Source organism: Fibroporia radiculosa (genome assembly GCF_000313525.1).
Source record: "Fibroporia radiculosa TFFH 294 genomic supercontigs, scaffold667, whole genome shotgun sequence".
In the NCBI taxonomy this organism is placed as follows: domain Eukaryota; kingdom Fungi; phylum Basidiomycota; class Agaricomycetes; order Polyporales; family Fibroporiaceae; genus Fibroporia; species Fibroporia radiculosa.
In genome coordinates, this window is record NW_012133230.1 from 1 (window position 1) to 16,993 (window position 16,993).

General features: G+C 49.6%; 5 protein-coding genes across 5 annotated transcripts; 3 read left to right on the top strand and 2 right to left on the bottom strand.

Moving 5' to 3' along the window:
* Positions 1 to 187: 187 nt before the first annotated feature.
* Positions 188 to 1,178, top strand: FIBRA_01472 (uncharacterized protein; the record flags this gene model as incomplete). The annotated part of the gene is made up of 6 exons (XM_012323347.1): positions 188 to 374; positions 434 to 482; positions 538 to 622; positions 683 to 723; positions 786 to 883; positions 943 to 1,178. 6 exons carry the CDS (start codon positions 188 to 190, stop codon positions 1,176 to 1,178), a joined length of 696 nt encoding a protein of 231 aa, XP_012178737.1.
* Positions 1,179 to 1,562: 384 nt separating this feature from the next.
* On the bottom strand, positions 1,563 to 10,592 carry FIBRA_01473 (uncharacterized protein; the record flags this gene model as incomplete). The annotated part of the gene is made up of 33 exons (XM_012323348.1): positions 1,563 to 1,904; positions 1,954 to 2,009; positions 2,067 to 2,121; positions 2,174 to 2,220; positions 2,289 to 2,458; positions 2,511 to 2,561; positions 2,617 to 2,778; positions 2,839 to 2,982; positions 3,036 to 3,050; positions 3,119 to 3,126; positions 3,180 to 3,318; positions 3,367 to 3,482; positions 3,531 to 4,268; positions 5,464 to 5,525; positions 5,573 to 5,886; positions 5,937 to 6,070; positions 6,116 to 6,458; positions 6,511 to 6,616; positions 6,665 to 6,766; positions 6,816 to 6,944; positions 7,003 to 7,127; positions 7,184 to 7,367; positions 7,459 to 7,532; positions 7,594 to 7,776; positions 7,829 to 7,984; positions 8,021 to 8,228; positions 8,287 to 8,528; positions 8,585 to 8,676; positions 8,729 to 8,836; positions 8,885 to 9,213; positions 9,272 to 9,491; positions 9,558 to 9,711; positions 9,772 to 10,592. 33 exons carry the CDS (start codon positions 10,590 to 10,592, stop codon positions 1,563 to 1,565), a joined length of 6,129 nt encoding a protein of 2,042 aa, XP_012178738.1.
* A 1,274-nt stretch (positions 10,593 to 11,866) lies between these two features.
* On the top strand, positions 11,867 to 12,841 carry FIBRA_01474 (uncharacterized protein; the record flags this gene model as incomplete). Its single annotated transcript, XM_012323349.1, has 2 exons — positions 11,867 to 11,957; positions 12,012 to 12,841. The coding sequence occupies 2 exons, from the start codon at positions 11,867 to 11,869 to the stop codon at positions 12,839 to 12,841; spliced, it is 921 nt and encodes a 306-aa protein (XP_012178739.1).
* Positions 12,842 to 13,879: 1,038 nt separating this feature from the next.
* On the top strand, positions 13,880 to 15,159 carry FIBRA_01475 (uncharacterized protein; the record flags this gene model as incomplete). The annotated part of the gene is made up of 3 exons (XM_012323350.1): positions 13,880 to 14,527; positions 14,594 to 14,944; positions 15,004 to 15,159. 3 exons carry the CDS (start codon positions 13,880 to 13,882, stop codon positions 15,157 to 15,159), a joined length of 1,155 nt encoding a protein of 384 aa, XP_012178740.1.
* Positions 15,160 to 15,329: 170 nt separating this feature from the next.
* On the bottom strand, positions 15,330 to 16,800 carry FIBRA_01476 (uncharacterized protein; the record flags this gene model as incomplete). Its single annotated transcript, XM_012323351.1, has 8 exons — positions 15,330 to 15,487; positions 15,545 to 15,650; positions 15,706 to 15,957; positions 16,013 to 16,145; positions 16,197 to 16,342; positions 16,395 to 16,453; positions 16,511 to 16,626; positions 16,685 to 16,800. 8 exons carry the CDS (start codon positions 16,798 to 16,800, stop codon positions 15,330 to 15,332), a joined length of 1,086 nt encoding a protein of 361 aa, XP_012178741.1.
* Positions 16,801 to 16,993: the final 193 nt, after the last annotated feature.

Genomic DNA, 16,993 nt, shown 5'->3' on the forward strand with positions numbered 1-16,993 from the left:
CTACGTCGCCTGCAACCAGGCGCGTCCCTGGGCGACCTACGCCGCAGGTTCGTAGGCCTGATCGATTTACTTGTATGGCAACGAACAGTCTCATTTATACACTACAGAACCCCCGGCTGGCCAACTACGTCTCGCGAACTACACTGTTGCCAACTACACCGCGAAGCTCTTCTCGGCCGTCGCAGACATGTTCCCCTCGAACATCATCAGCACAGGCGGTGACGAAGTGAACTTAGTGTGCTACGAGGACGACTACGAGACACAGTACGACTTGAACAGCACTGGTCGCACGCTTAACAGCGCGCTCAACGACTTCGTCATGGGCACGCACGGCGCGCTCATTGCTAAGGGCAAGACACCTGCCGTATGGGAAGGTACGTCAGCTCGGCGAATGCACGATAGGGATACGGAGTGCCATGTTACTGTGCTACAGAGATGGTCCTCGACTTCAACCTGACATTGTCTAACGAGACGATTGTCTAGTGAGTGGCCAGCAACCGATCGCAGGTCGCGTGCGTTCATGTATGGGCTTCTTAGCGTCTGGATTTCCTCGGACGACGTTTCTGCGGTCGTCGACAAGGGCTTCCGTGTCGTCCACGCTACGTCAAGCTACTTCTACCTCGTCAGTAATAGTTTATCCATCGCAGACATGGAACGCTTCTAACCGATTTCCGCTTCTCAGGATTGTGGTGCAGGTGAATGGATCGGCGACGACCCCAACGGGTTGGTACATCTCCCTTCCGTACGCGCTGATTACGGTCGCTGACAAGACCTTGCACCTACAGTAACAGCTGGTGCGACCCCTTCAAGACCTGGCAATACACATACACCTTCGACCCGTACGCGAACCTGACCTCCGACCAATACCACCTCATTATGGGCGGTACGTCCCCCCACTCGCATACGCACGCGCCCCCCTGACCGTATGCGTCTCGCACACAGGCCAAGCCAACATCTGGACGGAGCAAACAGACTCGTCGAACATCCAGTCGATCGTCTGGCCGCGTGCAGCATCTTCCGCGGAGGTCTTCTGGACCGGCCCCGGCGGGAACGGGACGACCGCGCTGCCGCGCCTGCATGCGCTCACCTTCCGCATGGTCCAGCGAGGCCTCAAAGCGATCCCGCTCCAGCCGTATTGGTGCGCGATCCGCCCGTACGAGTGTGACCTCTACTGGTAAAGGCCTCATGTTTCAAGTTGATATACTGGGCAATGGAAAATAGACTGGTGTGGGGACTATTCGTGACACCCTCCCCCCGGATTTGCGGACTTGTTTGGTACTAGTATTGTGGAGAGTTAGACACCGCCGAGGACAATAAACATTCCGTTTGGCTGGTACAGAGCATGCGCAGGTGTGCATTGAACGATGCTGGTCTAAGGCGGTATTGATGGTTGGAACCATCGGCGCACAATGTGTGTATGGGTTTGGTCGTGGATATGCTACGCTAGCGCTGTCGTATAGGGCTGATAGGTATACATATGACTGCAGGTTGTACAATGACGACGGTACTTCTAGTATTACACACGGAACCTTCAATTCAATGGGAAACCGTTGGGCAAGTAATCATGACCCATCCTCCCACTCGACTTCTGATATACGGTCCGCAGAATGAGTCCCCTTGCCTAGCCCCCGCTTCGGATCCTCAGCAAAACTCAGTGTGCTTGTGCGATCCTTCAACTGCGGAACATCTTGCTGGCTATCATCGCGCGCCTTCTCAGATGTCCCACACACATTCTCGTCGCGATGCGTTTCAGTGACTGTACTTGATTTTCGCGCGAATTCGCGAGGAAGCAGGACGGCGCGGTCCAACGCAACGGGCAGCCCACGATGTCTACCGCGGATCATGACCGCGCACAAAATCAGCTTGGACAGTGTGTGCAGTGCGCCCGAAAAAGAGTAGTTCGCCTGTCGCGCGATAAGCAGCGTTCCACAGATGGAATAGTGGCTTACATACGTAAGGGATGCCGAGCGACAGCCCGACTGTGCCATAGGCAGATACGAGCTCGAAGACTGCGACGTGAAGATGATATCAGGGTCAGGCCATGACATCAACTAACCGATACTTACTGAGCGACCATATATTGAACCAGACGGCATTATAGGTAGCCGCCAGCGGCGTGCGCTGTAAAGAAGTCAAGGCGAGAGTAAGCGTAAGTAGCAGGGGTTAGACGAACCTCGATGATGCAGAGCAAAAATAGAGATAGCGCCAGCCACCACATGTCTATAATCAACAGAAGTTAGATCGTGTTGTCAGATCTCATTCTGTGTCCGATCGCGGTGATGACATACCAAACGAAAGTTGCTTTCGAGCATGCCGCAGGAGATACCGGCCCCAAATCGCCACGCGGGATTCCTGTCCGGCGTTCCAATGAGCTTCGTCCAATATGTACTCATCTTCGCGGTCTCTATGCTTGTAGATACCCAACGCCCGTTCCTCGTAGACGTTTGTCGAGCGGACACTAATGCGAAAATTAAGGTTCTACATACGAGCCAATCGCGCCCATATCGTACCTCAGTGCAATCGGATAGATGGTGATGTACATGAGGATAACATCGAGAACTCTGAGTGTAGGACGCATCAGCAATCCCTAAGTGGCTGAATGTTAGAAATACATACTGAACTGCAGGAGCAAGAGACGACACAGCGATGGACTGAAAGCCTGAGCTTCGCACAGCTGCGGCCGCGAGCAGAGCATTGATAACCCTGACTCCAGTTGGAATCGAATCGATTTCCGGGTTGTTGATATTGAGTACCAACTCAGCTACAAAAGCGATTAGGCTACGAGGAGCCACGGCCTATGAGGATAGTGGCTTTGAGTCTCGTCTGTAACAAGCTCACTCGATGGAGAATTGGATCGTAAAGAGTATCCAAGTTTGGCTAGATGGGAAGAGATAAATGAAGCAACGTCGGGGATGATCCAGAAGGAATTGCAGCGTCTCATTTATGCGAGAATCCACTGGGCAAATTTTGGATAGGACCCAGCTGTCCATGGCGAGTCAATATCTTATCCCGCTGCGATGAGTGAAAGAACAAACATCATGAACCGCAAACTTTGTATGCGAGCCAAGCAGGACTATCAGATCTTGTACACAGAGAGGAGTAGGGTGGCACGACTTACAATACAGGCTACGGTCAAGGTCGTAAGTTCGTGCATGTAGCAAATAAATGGATGCACTCACGAATGCAGAGTTCCCGGCGAGGACACAGATGACGAGAAATATGATCATAGGGTATGCCTCACGGAATGGTATCATGTTTTGGTCGACAAGCGACATCCCGGTATTTGCCCACGCCCCAACAACCTGGAAAGCTGAAAACCTAACCGGAGCCTTCAGTAATAAAACACAGAACAACATACGGTCATACCATACTGGATTAATTACTCGATGCTGCTCAGGTGGTACAAGAATAGGTGCCCAGCGAGGTAGACTCATGTAGGGTGCAATTACGATGAAGGAGATCGTAAGTATCCCAAAGTAATACTGAGTGCCTTGTAAGCCATGGAAATCCTAAAAGGTAAAGAGTCTGACCAATGGAACGATCCATAGCAGCGCTGTTAATGCACGGTACTCGATCCCACCGAGCTCCTCAAGATGTTCTGTCGATAATTGGCTGAAAGCTGAATTTCTGCTAACTATGGCCTTGAACGGTAGATACGAGACATGCTTTGAGTTAGGAAGGTTCGATGGGGGCTGCGAACCCAACTCCGCTCTATTAACTTGTGGGATTAGCGTTTCAGTCCTCGGCATGGTAAACGATCGCTTTAGTCGGCGATGCAGCCCGGGAAATGTCGCCTTGAGCACATGTGAAACGATACGCGGGGGACCAGGAAAGCCACCAAACTCGTCAGGTTCGCCCACGCTCGGAGATGGCGATCTGTGGGAGCAGGGGCTCATCCGCCCACCGCTGACGCATGGGAAAGGGACCGAAGAGCTACATGCTTGAGGGCCGATATCCTCACGGACTTCGCGAAAGATAGACTTGCCCACAGGATCAACAGGATGCGGGTCGATATCTACACGGCGAACCATGTCGGGATGAAGTTTTCCGCGTTTAGGTTTTGACAGTGCCGAAACAGCACCATTATCTTTGGTTGAATGTTCTTCGACTGGATTATGGCGTGTCTTATGCAACAATACATCCCTAACGACACGCAATGACGCTACAGGATCGCCAGTGATAGCGCTTTCGTCATGAGTTCGCTTTCCTTTGAGTGACACGGTTACTATGTGCTCTAGGTGGTTGAGGAAATATCGCCTGACCACTTTCTAATCAAGATTTTGTAGATAGGCGCTACAGGTTACACACCTTCTGAAATATACGACAATCCACGACACGAATACCTAGTTCAAAATTTACGCTGGGTATGCACATGCTTGTATAATAAACGAGCTTGAATAAACTGACCGGATTTCCTGTTATTTCGAGAATGATCAAGATTGCCTGCTGCCATGCAGTGAGGCTACTCAGGTCGACCGTCGTGAGTCCCGTCCCGGTAGCAGCGCTTATGCATATAAACAGCGAGTCAATGAATGTAACTTTGTATTTCCCATTGGAAGCACACAGGATAGCAGCTAGGATAAGAGGAGATATCACACTATAGAATAGGTGTGAGAGGGTAAATTAGGAGTGGACAATCAGCATACATACAAGAGAAGCAAATGTATCCGGTAAAAGTTCAAACGTTTTCTGAGGTCGGACAACATTATATTGTAATATTTCCTTGTCGCGGTCGTTGATCACTGCCGTTTGCGCCGCCAGAGAATACAAGCCGGTTCGAGGGTCCTGGGTGGGGTCTGAAGTACGGAGGAGGTTCTTTTGAATCGTTGCAGTATTGATGAGGTCGTTTCATGAAGGTTATTGACGCATATATCTTCTCTAAGAGGCTGTTATGCTGGTTCCGTAACAAAGAGAAGGTTGAAAAAGAAGATTTAAGGGTGGAACGAACAAAGACAGTGAGGTGTGAGACGAGGCTGGCATAATCGACGACCATCATCTTGGCTGCACGTGGTCGTTTAAGCTTAGATCATGATCATCAAGTATGGCTAAAGCTACATAGATTTGAAACCGCTACACGCGGACGCCCATAGGAACTGAGGAATGGCCACAACGGACGTGGTAACTGAATATAAGCACTTTCTAGGAAGTCAGAGGGATGCTAATGAGAAGTCAGAGAATTACATGTGATGATCTGGGTCTGTCACTGTGAGCCATTTCTGCCGTAGGGTAATTTGATTCGTTCATATATGCATCAACATCATTCAACTAACGAGGTCATTTTTTCAGTATCTGTAGTCTAATCGCTGATCGAGATTCCAGACTACACAAAGTCGTCGAGATGCCGGAGAATGTCGTAAAGGCGACCATTCAGTGCATGTATACGAGACTGAATGTACCCAAACCCATGCTTCATAATGATCATGTGCTGAATGTGAGTGTGCTCTCGCAGATTTTGAGACGCACACTGCGATCCGCAGGCCATTCAAACCGAATGTTATCCAACGTAGCCGCAAGAGTCATACGAGCTGAAGAAATCGTCAGCCGCAATCTAGTCAATGGCATAGTGCCTTACCTTCCTCCCCTACGTTGAAGTTAAGCGTCTTGTAGGGCTCAGATCCGTTGTGCCCTTGCCGCGGGGGGGCTCCAGGGGTGAAGAAACTCGTGAAGCTCGAACCGACCTTCCAGACCAGGACGGCCGACTCCTCCAGAGAGACTGTCACAAGTCGCCGGCCATCAGGAGAGAAGCTCAACCCTGCCGTCCGCTTCTTGTGACCTTCCAATACATACAGACGAGTCGCCGTCTTCAAGTCGTACATGACAACAGCACCTTCGCTCGTGCCAACAGCGAGACGTTGGGTAGGCATATGGAAGTCCACAGTTGGGAACCTGTTATGGAGCATGGGAAGCCGTGACAGCAACCAGAAAATCGGCCTCACGTCTGTACAACATGCCCAAGAATATCTGTTGCCGAGTCCAGCACTGCATCCCGGTTGTGCGTCGAATTGGGATCCAGTGACTTCACGACTGCTTCCACAAGTCGGGGAAGGTTACTGTATAATACGAGTGGTTTCTAGGGACAGTGAGAAATTTACAGAAGAAGGAACATCTGACTTACCTTTCGGATTAAGAATATGACTAGTTGCATTATCGACTTCCGATGTTGCACGCTTCGTGGATGCAAGATATCAATCGTTAATGTGGTCATGAAGAGTGGTGTGTTCGTCGAAGCAATGTACAAAACAGCGGAACGAGCCTGAAGTCCAAGGTTATGAAGAGAGATGGCTTCCTTTCGCGTCGTTGTCGCAAGGATGAACAAAGCCCGGAGCATTTCCACGGCGTCGACATACTGTTGCCATACAGGGAAGCCCCGAGAACATAAATCAATAGCAAGGAACCGATAGGGCGATTCCTCGTCGTGGAGGTATGAAGCAATTGACTTTGAGATCTCAATGAGAACACTTGGAGATATATTGATTGGTATTGCGAGCTATTGTAGTGAGAAAACCGTACCTGGTAGAAAGGAGACTGTACTTCTCCACTGCTATGAATCCGCAAATGAGCAGAGCCATGGAATCAGACAAGGACTCAGGTTCTGCGTGAGATCGTGTACTAGGTACTATCGATTTTTCAGAAAATGTTCTATCACATAAATATAAAACCGTACGGTTATGTTGCCAGTATTCCACGATCTGGGCAGTATCGTTGTTCGATAGTCGCATCACACCAACTTCGAACAACAAACGTGCCGCAGCCCTAATTTCAGGAACTAAAACAAACAGTGAGAGTCTCCAGATATGCCGTATTGGCGAACGCACCGGTGGATTGCAGCCAGCACTTTGCTAAATACGACAGGCTCGGCGATTTGTACGCCGGCCCGACGACTTCGGGCAAGGAAGTCACGTAGAATGTCATCACAGTATCTACATCCGAATTGTCTTCCAGGCCTGGTTTGAAAAGTAAGCTAAGGACGGCAAGTGACAACACAAAAATGAACACACAAACCTTCCCTATGGATGAGTGCCTGTAACACAGCAACCAGTGCTAAAGAGCGCGAAGCTGACACTTCAGACGACACTGTCCATGCATCCAAAGGATCGAGTCGAGTGAAGAGACATGCGGTTAGCTGACTACAATTATCATCACTCTTAACTTAGACAATATACATGGTGTAAGAGGCGCTTACCTTGCGTATCCTACAAGGCCGTAAGCTGTATCGACTTTCAGCTTCTCGCGACACATGATATCGATCTGCCCGCTGAGACCAAAAGTTAGAAGAACAGACAGCATTGAACGGAGATGATCAGTGTGCGAGCGATCTGCGCTAGAGGCAACTGGCCCTGAAGCAATACAAGCTCGAATGAATGCTTCTACATTAAGTATCAACATTGACGCTGTTGAACTCGGATCAGGTGCCAGCCTTAAAGGTGCAGGCCTTAAGAATGATTCAATGGCACACACCTGAGTCAGGTCCGACAGTGCTCCCCATGATTGAGAGTATAGCTTTTGACGGTGAGGTCGTTGGACCAGCGGACCTGCGACAATCCCTAGCATCAGGTTTCTCGTCTCAGCTGCACTCATTCCGGGGCCACGCACCATCCGTTCCATCCGTCTTGCTTCAAGAGTTCATCGGCTTTGTCTGCATTCATCGACCGCCGAAATTCCATAGTCTTGGAGTCCCATAATCGCGCTCGACCATCTGAATATAGAAGCAAGATGTTGTCATCTCCCACATGGATCCTGCTCAAGGGCGCCGCTGATGCGGGGACAAGAATAATGCTATAAGCGGGACGTCAGAATAGCTCGCACGCTCGGTGACAGACAAACACACAATTGATAGCCGTCTACGGTAATGATTGCGATCGTCCCGTCCTGGGAAATACATAGCGAACAGCCTTTCAGGCGACCAACGTGGTCGCCGGATATCTGTATGACTTGGGCGAGAGGCGTTGTAAACACAATCCACCGTGCATGGAGTTGGAGCGAGCTGAACAGGAGCGGATTAGTTGATTCTGGGTATTACAAAGTCGCATATACTTGCTGGAGGGACCAAATTGCAATAGAACCATCGTCAGCTCCACCCACAATGAACTTCTCCCTTGTTCTCTCGTCCTCAACAATATGCAGCGAAGTTATGAATCCTTGTAGGGGAACGTCGGACTCTAAAGAGGTCGGTGTGACTGACTTGCCTGATAACTGGGCGAAGGATGAGCGTCGGAGACGACCGTCACCTATACAAAGAGGTATTAAGTACTTGGCTTACCAAAACGGTTGATTGTAGGTACTTACTAAGACCTACTATGATGAGATCCAGGTCGATAGGGAGCATGCATGTGATGTGAGGAGCGGCATAATGATATTCACGCATCTTCCACAAAGTGCGAGGATGAACTTGTTCGTCCAAGACATCGAGAGGTATGTGCGAAATATATCTCTTTTCTTGCTTAGTTCCAGTCAAGAAGACGTGGTCTCCAAAAAGTAACGGACAACAGTCATGAGACGAAAGTTCAATGCTCCGTACTATGACCGGTCTGCGCGGAACAGAACTCGGTCAATGTTAATAGAACATAGGAGGCATGACACTCACCGAGTGCGTTGAATCACATTTCTGGAGGCCCCAGGTGAAACATCATCGGTGTTTTCATCAACCGCCACGATGCGGTAGGTTTTTAAACCTTCCTGCAGAAGTCGCTTAGATACGTAACACCGTTAGTACAATAATTCGCCTCACTGGGAGCATTACTATGAAGGAATCTACGTCCGTCCAATTTAAACCACAAATTTCCGCGAATAGATGCGTAAACAGGAATTTGAGTGACTGATCACAGACATCGAATGTCTATGTCGAGTTAAGGTTTTGGCTTCCGCATGAGCAGATGGGACTTACCGTTAACTCCGTATCCGACCAACATGCTATGCGAAGCGTGTCGCCAAAAAACATAGAACGCACGCCTGTTACCGATCCGTGTATTTGAATAATACCGAGATCGCTTGCGTCGCTGAGTCGTAGTGTGTAGGTGCTTTCCACTCCGTCATCTGAACCTTGTTCTTCTCGCGAAAGCGCCTTCAGCGCTTTAAATGGGTTAGGAATGGGCAAAGCTGTACTTGAGCTTGATTTAATCTTCTCAAGATCTGCCGGCGAACCAGGGATCGCTAATGTCAATGACCGTCGCATGAGGTGATGCGTAGACGAGATATGGAACAGAGCCAAAGATGCTGACACCAAGTGAATGTAATTAAGGATCTGATGCGCGATGTAGACATTCAAACATACCATCTGCCTCTTCGTGAAATACCATGGCTTCCGCCGGACCATCCATGTACCAATCGCCAATACGCAATAGCCTCATCTGACTACTGTCGATTTGGGTACCAGCTTGGAGTTCAAATGCGACTAGGCGTGTCTCAGCTTCAGAATCTCCGGTAGGCACATCAAGCATCTGGTTTGCAGAAGATGAAGAATCACTCGATGCGCAAAGCAACAATATATTGGACTGTGATATATACAAGTGGAATATACATAGTTAGCTGATACATCTGTACGGAATGACCCTTCGCACCTCTCTAATTGATGCAAGATGAAGGCTTTTCCATTGCCAGATTGTAGGAATAACAGATATGCGTCTGCTGCTTGAAGGTGGAGAAGCCCCCTCATCAGAGGCATGGGCAGATGCAACACATGTACCGTCGACGCTGGAAAGTATAGTAATTTCCCTGCATAATAGCATCAGGGCACAACGATCTGAAATGCGCGATGCATATAACTATACTCACCCTGTCCGCTGTAAGGAAATGATATAACGACCAATTTGGTAATCCAATAGTGCTGCGACAGAGTGCATGACCCCTCCAAATTGAGGCATGACATGACATTTGAGAGACAAAGAAGTGACCGGTCCCGTTGCTTCAATTGCAGAAACAGGGGCCAACGTAGGGGATGGTGGGGTGGAAACACTTGATCTGACGGATGAAGTGGAAGAGAGAGCTGCTGGGTTGCGACCACTTGTGGTTTGTGACGTCCGTTCACCACCGATCGTCAACAATTCACCAAAAGATTTCTCTTTCGCGCTTCTCCCTTTCAACATTCCCTTGAGCCGATCAGGTTCGTCTTCAAAATCGACATAATTCTTCGGGGCCTCGACCTGCTCCGTCGAAATGCATGATACGACGCGGGAGCGTGTTACATGAAACGGAGACAGACCTGATTTCGTGGATGATGGGGAGCCAGACCTAGAGTGTGAGTGTGGGCGATTCAAACCCGAATATCTTAATGGACTAGTTGGACGTGAAGACCCGTGGGTTTCCGCGCTCTTACTGTCAATTGAACTGCGTTTTCGGCGGTCAGGAAATGTTAACGGATGGAAAATGTAGATTGAGCCATCTTCGCATCCAATTGCTACGCCTTGATAGTGTCCTATAGATTCAGGGATGGAAGGAAATGCGGACGCGTTTGAGGAATATCCCCAGGCAACCAGACGAGTAGGAGAAGAAGACGAGCAGCTCCAAGAAATTAAATGTTTGCCAACATCATCGTTGCTTGAAGTTAGACCACCAGACGGAAATGCCAGAGGTAAAACAATCGGGCTGACGTCCATGACAGTGACGGTATCGGTCTAAGAATCGGTGAGTCCTCTTCAGAATCATGCAATGTTGGGGCGCGAACAAACTATTTCGTATTCCAATAGTCTGAAGTAGTAGCAAGCATAAGACCTACAGCATGGAGAAGATACAGGGAGTCAAGACGAAAGAATATCATTCTAGCCTGGTTCGCGCACGTGCTATGTGCCGCGTAAGCTTGCCATGGCCAATGCCAATGGCGGCAACCGGGGTGTCTACTTTCTTAGCTTGTACTTCGATGCAGTACTTCGATTGCACTTCACTTGTGTCGCGTGTTTTCTGCTTGGTACACTAGATGTTTCCGCACATTCTGACCGAAGGCATTTGTTTTCCGATACTGGCACGGACATGGCAATGGTCGACATTCAATTCAGTCGTGACTAATGGAAGTCCCTAGTAGATGCCCTTACGAGGGTCGACGCGAAGCGTACATACCAGTATATATTAATCTAAGGAAGGTCATAGTGTGTTTTCACCGTACGTGTGGTATTCTGTGTCCATTCGTTAAAGACGGATTCACTCCCTTGTGAGTTAACTTCGATCAATGGTGACGAGCTCTGGTGCTAACGCTATATTCCCATTACTGCAGTGAGTTCTGTCATTTGACCCAATGACCATTGATGCACGTAGTAAAGTGGCCAAAAGTTACGACCGTGCGACATGGCTGCATTGCTTCGAGAATGTGTCGCTGGATCACGTTGTAGATTGTCTGCCCCACCCTACGAGCTTTCTCCATTCAGTTTGCTTTCTGATTCACACTCGGGCTTAAATATCTTTCATCAGAACAACAGCATAGATCTACTCGCATTTTTACACCTACCGGCGGCCTTGACGGTACATCCACGGGATTCCTCGATGGCATGGGAGAGACTCGTGTGAAAGTCGAGCGGAAATCTAACTGATTTTTGCGTCTCTTCGCTGCTACAGACCGCTTTGGGCATTTCGGAACAATGCATCCTAGATGTCTTGGCAAAGAGGAATTGGATATCGTCGGGGCTTCCAGTCGATACCGCTGATCTTCTTTCTGCCGCTTGTGAGATTCTAATCATACGTAAACCACACATCGTACAGGTAATCTCGTATGTGGTCCTTCTGGAATGCTGATTATTCGCTTCAATGCACTCTAGATCCGCACTACGACCGCACTCGCGTTCATTCAAATGTAGATTGAAGTGGCCAAAAATTATGTGGCGCGTCCCCCCTCTGTACATTATCATCCACGGTTTGCACAGCATCTCTGCTGCTTTATGAGATGGCACATGTGCTACGCGCTGAAGGGGCGCAAACGCAAACGTCTAACGGTATGGCAGCAAGCACTGTAGCGGGCATGGTTATAGGTGCTTGTGAGTGTTTGACGATAGCATTATTGAAGACGTCTAATAAAATGCAACACATAGTGGGGCTTTTCGCATTGGTGCTCACGTATCAGCTTCTTCCGTCTCTGCATCGGAGGCGTCAGCCAAACAATACCATCCCCACTCCTTTTGTCCCTTCAGCCAGCCGTGGCACAACCATATTGCGCATAATGCGCCGTCTGATCGCTAGAATCGCTACCTTCCTTCAGCCATCCAAGTCCAAATCGGTTCCTTCGGAACCTGGCTCACAGACACATAAGCCCCTACGCTCTTTACACCTTCCTGCAGAACAGCAGCGCAGGTGCCACGCAGCCCGTGAAAAATTCGCTACCAAACTGCGTTTAAATCTATACGTTCCTCCCGTCGCGGACATCCTCTCTTCTAGAACCCCCCGTGATCGAGTCAATTTCGCCCGGCTGGATGATAGTATCTATCAGGATGCTGCATACCATACAGAAAAACCTGCTCCCGCTGTTATGTCGCCATGGTCTCCGCGCGAGCAGGACTACCCCTACTCGTCCGTGCCGATACCATCTCCTTGGCTCAGCAAAGGATGGGAACGCAACTCCCCTCCCCCGTTCTCACCGCCGCCAGCATATGTCCCTAGTACACCTAGGCGATACGGCTTCATCTGGGGACAGCCTGATCGCTCGCCGCTCACTGGTCCCGGCACACGAGACACTGTGACCGTGACAAAACATACGAGCGAGGCCATAGACCTATCAGAGATTGTGGTTTGTAACCCTGCTCCCGAGACTCCTGCAGAAGTATCTCAAAATGTATTTGTGATATCAGACGATGCAGACGCGCTTAGCGATAGTTCCAGTATTTCTAGTACGTGGTCGTGTGGCTCTGTGGTCAATGTGCTGTAAAGTTTAGGCCGCCATCACTGATAGCTGTGGCGCATAATACCCGGCGCCAAATCGGTGTGCAGTGTAGAGCTACCCAGCATATCTGAGGCCGTTACCATCTCATTGCGACTAGAATCTATTTGTAGGCTCATGTATTCAACTTCTCGATACAGATATACGTCGAGCCTAAGGTACATGATATACTGGTTGTTTACAGAAGACGTCTACACAACCGTGACAAAGGAATGACCGTTTCCTCAGTGGAAAAAGGTTCATTTTACAAGAGGACGAAAGGCTTCCTCAATTCAATTAGCACCTTTTCGACGCCTTTCCAGTGCTTTCCTATTCAGTGACGATTTCTTTGTTGTGCTACGTATCCTACGCGGCCTTCCATTTTGAGGCATGTTTGATCGTATAGGCGGCTGAGTATTATTAGTGTCGACCAGCAAGCTGGTGTGGTACTCATATTACTAGGTGCGCAGACTCTACTCCAGCTGCTCCCCTACTTCACAGAACACTGGCAGCTTCTGTCAAAAATCCAATGTCTTTTGTCCACACACTCATGTGATGTGACGCTTTGTCCTCCGTACAGCGCAGTGCAGCTTGTCATTGGTAGTCACGGTTACACACCCACGCTTTATCCTTGCGCTTTTTTGCACTGTACCTGCTGGCTTGCCACGAGTAATTGCTTTGTGACATTCATCGCCGGAAGTTTGTCGACGCGTTGAAGGTATGTCCCTATACTTGAGTTGCTGATGTTTCTGCTAATTTTAGCGAGAATGCTTCCAATGGAATTCACTGCAGTCACTATGAGAAGCCACTAATATGGCCACAACTTACGTGCCGGAAAGGCCTGGGATGCTGTGCCCTCTGACCTTGTGCTTCGTCTGGTCTGAGCTTGATGCCTCTACCCGTCCGCTGTGGCGAACCGCCACATTTACGCTTTGATCTCCCAACCGCATAAAAGAAGGCTCTGCAAAGGTAGGGATTCGAATTTCCCTCCTGCTTCGACCCCGCCGCCGTATTTTTCTCAATTCTCAGCTTTAACGAATCCCCGCAATGGCCGACCCGAACGCATACGGTGTGCTACCACACCTTAAGGCCTGTCCGGCTAGCGCTTCCGGAAGCAGCGAATTTGTTTGGCTTGATGCCAGCGCGCTCGCTGCTGCCAGCGGACTTGATGATTTTGAACAAAGCGCCGAATTCTTGTCTCCCGCTGCGTTACAGAAATGGCAGCAACGGCATGCGAAGAAGGCGCAGCAAGCGCACCTCAGGAGACTTCGTTATCCCCGACCATCGATGTTTAGCCCGCACGCCGCACCCTTCGTTCCTGCAGCCCTGCGCAGACTAGAACCGCAGCGGTATGGCAAAGCCTCCTCCGGATCCGACTCACCTCTTCAGGTCTGTCATCCCTGGATGACGGCGATGCGGCGTGGCGCAGTGGGACAGACAGCACCAGTGCGCAAAGCGCAAGCTGAAGTTGTCGTCAGCTTGGGCCCCTGGGACACACGCGAGTTGAGTGACCTCGCCGGAAAGCTGAGCGACCGGGCAGGAGAGGGCTATGGACCTGACCTCGGGGCGGTATCCCTCTTTTGCCGCGAGCTGCATGATCGCTTCGAATCACATCAAGGACCGGCATGTGCTGCGCAGTTCGTTACTCAATTGAAGGAATGTGTCATGAACGAGTTTTGGGCCTGGTGGCATTGGGTATGCTTCTTCACTGTTGGATAATCCAGTTCCAGCTGACACTACCGACACTATCTGTCTGTATAGGACTCGCCCACCTCGGTGGTGCACCTTAGCGAAGAGAACGAGTCTAGGGCACTATGTTTTCTCTCTTCTGCTACTGCAATCGCGGTTTTTGTCGCAGACCTCTTTGCTCAAGATCTACTCCCTGCGAAATGCCTCCACATTTGCCTGGACTTGCTCGTTGCAAGAATGACTGTGATCGAACAGCTTTATGCCGTGCATAACATGGTCTCGCATGCCAGTGTGCGCATATACGATGGACAGACAATGGTTCATTTCGCCGAACATCTATGTACACATGCCATAGCCATACAGAGTAACTCAAGTATCGTTCATCAGAAGTTCAACCGGGACCATGTCTCGGAGTGTACACGCGTAAGGACTATTATCCAAGCGACTCTTTTCAATGCCCTAACAGTCGCTTATTTTTGTAGGAGGTCTGCGACATCGTGAAGGGATGGATCGGTGTTGGTCCGTCATCGCTTCTCTCTCCTGCGCCTGTGAACCCACATCTAGTAGTATCTCCTTCATTCCCATCATGCACATATGCTCAGCCCTCACCTTTCAAAGGTGGAAGGTCTTCAGGATAATCTTCACTTCAGTGTTTCGTCCACCTATTCTTTTATAGCGCGGCTACGTTTGGTTTTCTTCTGTTTATCAAGAGTTCAGGACCATAGAGACATGTATTGTACATCGTTATTTAATTCACGACGACGTAATATTGTCGAGAATGTTCCTAGGCAACTTTCCAGCTAGTCAATTACACCTCCCCAGCCCGAATGCGGTTTCGCGCCCAGAGAGCGGTATCAACTGTTGCATTCCGCAATACGTCCACTTGTGGCAGTTCCCAGCTTTCATTCGTACCTTTGGGCTTGTAGATTGCAAGAGCCGCCAAGGATAGGTACGTGTGATATGGATCTAGTTGAACTAGTTAGGCGGACGTAAAATCAAGTCTGCGCTGGGTCAGGAACCAACCTGCTCGTTCTGACGGTGCCTTCGATATCCCACCGAACTGATACTGGCACTTGCCCAGGAAAGACGCTAATGCCGCGGAGTCGACGAGATCACCTGCGCCAAGAATCTAACTTGAGTAAGCCAGGGTTGCATATGTTCACGGTGAGGGAAAGTATGCTAACATTGAGTGCAGCGCCACACCAGAAGCAATAACAAGCATCAGCGGCTTTGGCTGTACGTCCACTAAAGCCGCCTAAAGATGTCTGTTTCTGAACTAGCCAACGTATAATTCGCGAACGCTCGGAGGACGAGAGGCGGTGTTCAATGGGAGACAAAGGTGTCGATGGTGCGAGGTATAATGAAGCTACGGCACAGTATGTGGTCCCACCTAACGCTTCGCCGAAGGGTGTCTGGCCATAACCGCCTTCGTAGCTCTGAAACCGAAGTTCGAATTTGGACGGAAAGTCGAAAATGAACGGAAGGACTTACGCTACATCTCTGGACATATGCGATGGCAGCGTCGACGTTCATCCCGGACCAATCATCGAGGAGGCTGCTGATCACAAATGCGCAATAAACGATTCGTAAATCTGCTTCGCCTCCGTTTGGAGAAGCGGAGAAACTGAACAAATGAATAAGATGCCAATATATTTCCCAAGAATCACTAGTGAACCTGCCATCCCCCCTCTGACATGACCGGAGAAACTTGAGGATCCCCGGTCGGTCCAACTTAGAGAAGTCGTCCCGTAGGATGGCTAACGACATTAAAGCAGTATATGTCATGATCAAATGCGGTGTGTCGAATTCAGATTCCTCGTCCTGAGGATAATGAGGACTTTGAAAGAGGTGCACGCTGTATGCACTTGCGTACCAACAGAATATCAGAAGTCATGTAAGGGCTAGGCTTGAAGCCGCTGCCATATCTTCCGTCTGTAAACACCATAGGACATCTGTCGCACCCAGATCAGGGAGAGGTGATCTACGGACGTGTTTGCTGCTCCCATAGCCAGTTTCTCCACGCCTCGCGCTCTGAAGGGGTAGTCTTGGTCTCAAGGACACCTAGCAAATCCAACGTGCCGAGGCAATAAAACCCTAGTGCAATACTTATGTTTCCGACATTCAATGCACGCGCTAGTTCGATAGTTACATAGAAGGGCGTACCGGGATGAATCCATCTCCACCTGTGAGAAGGGCAGACCGGAGAGACACAGCTTGCAGTGCATCGCGTGGCTATTCCTCGCGAGCGGAGGAAGCGACTCTGAAGCTGCCGCTTTCATGATAAATGGATAGTGCAATTTTTGATGCAGAAAAAGCGAGATTCAAGCAGTTCTGAGAACCTTTTACAGTAAGATGGAAGCTGCAGAGCCCCAGGTCCGGCGCCTTGGTTTCATGGACAAATTACCTGTACCATCCTAATTTGGAATATCCGTAACCACAAATAGTTATGTCAAGGCAATCGACATAGGGCGC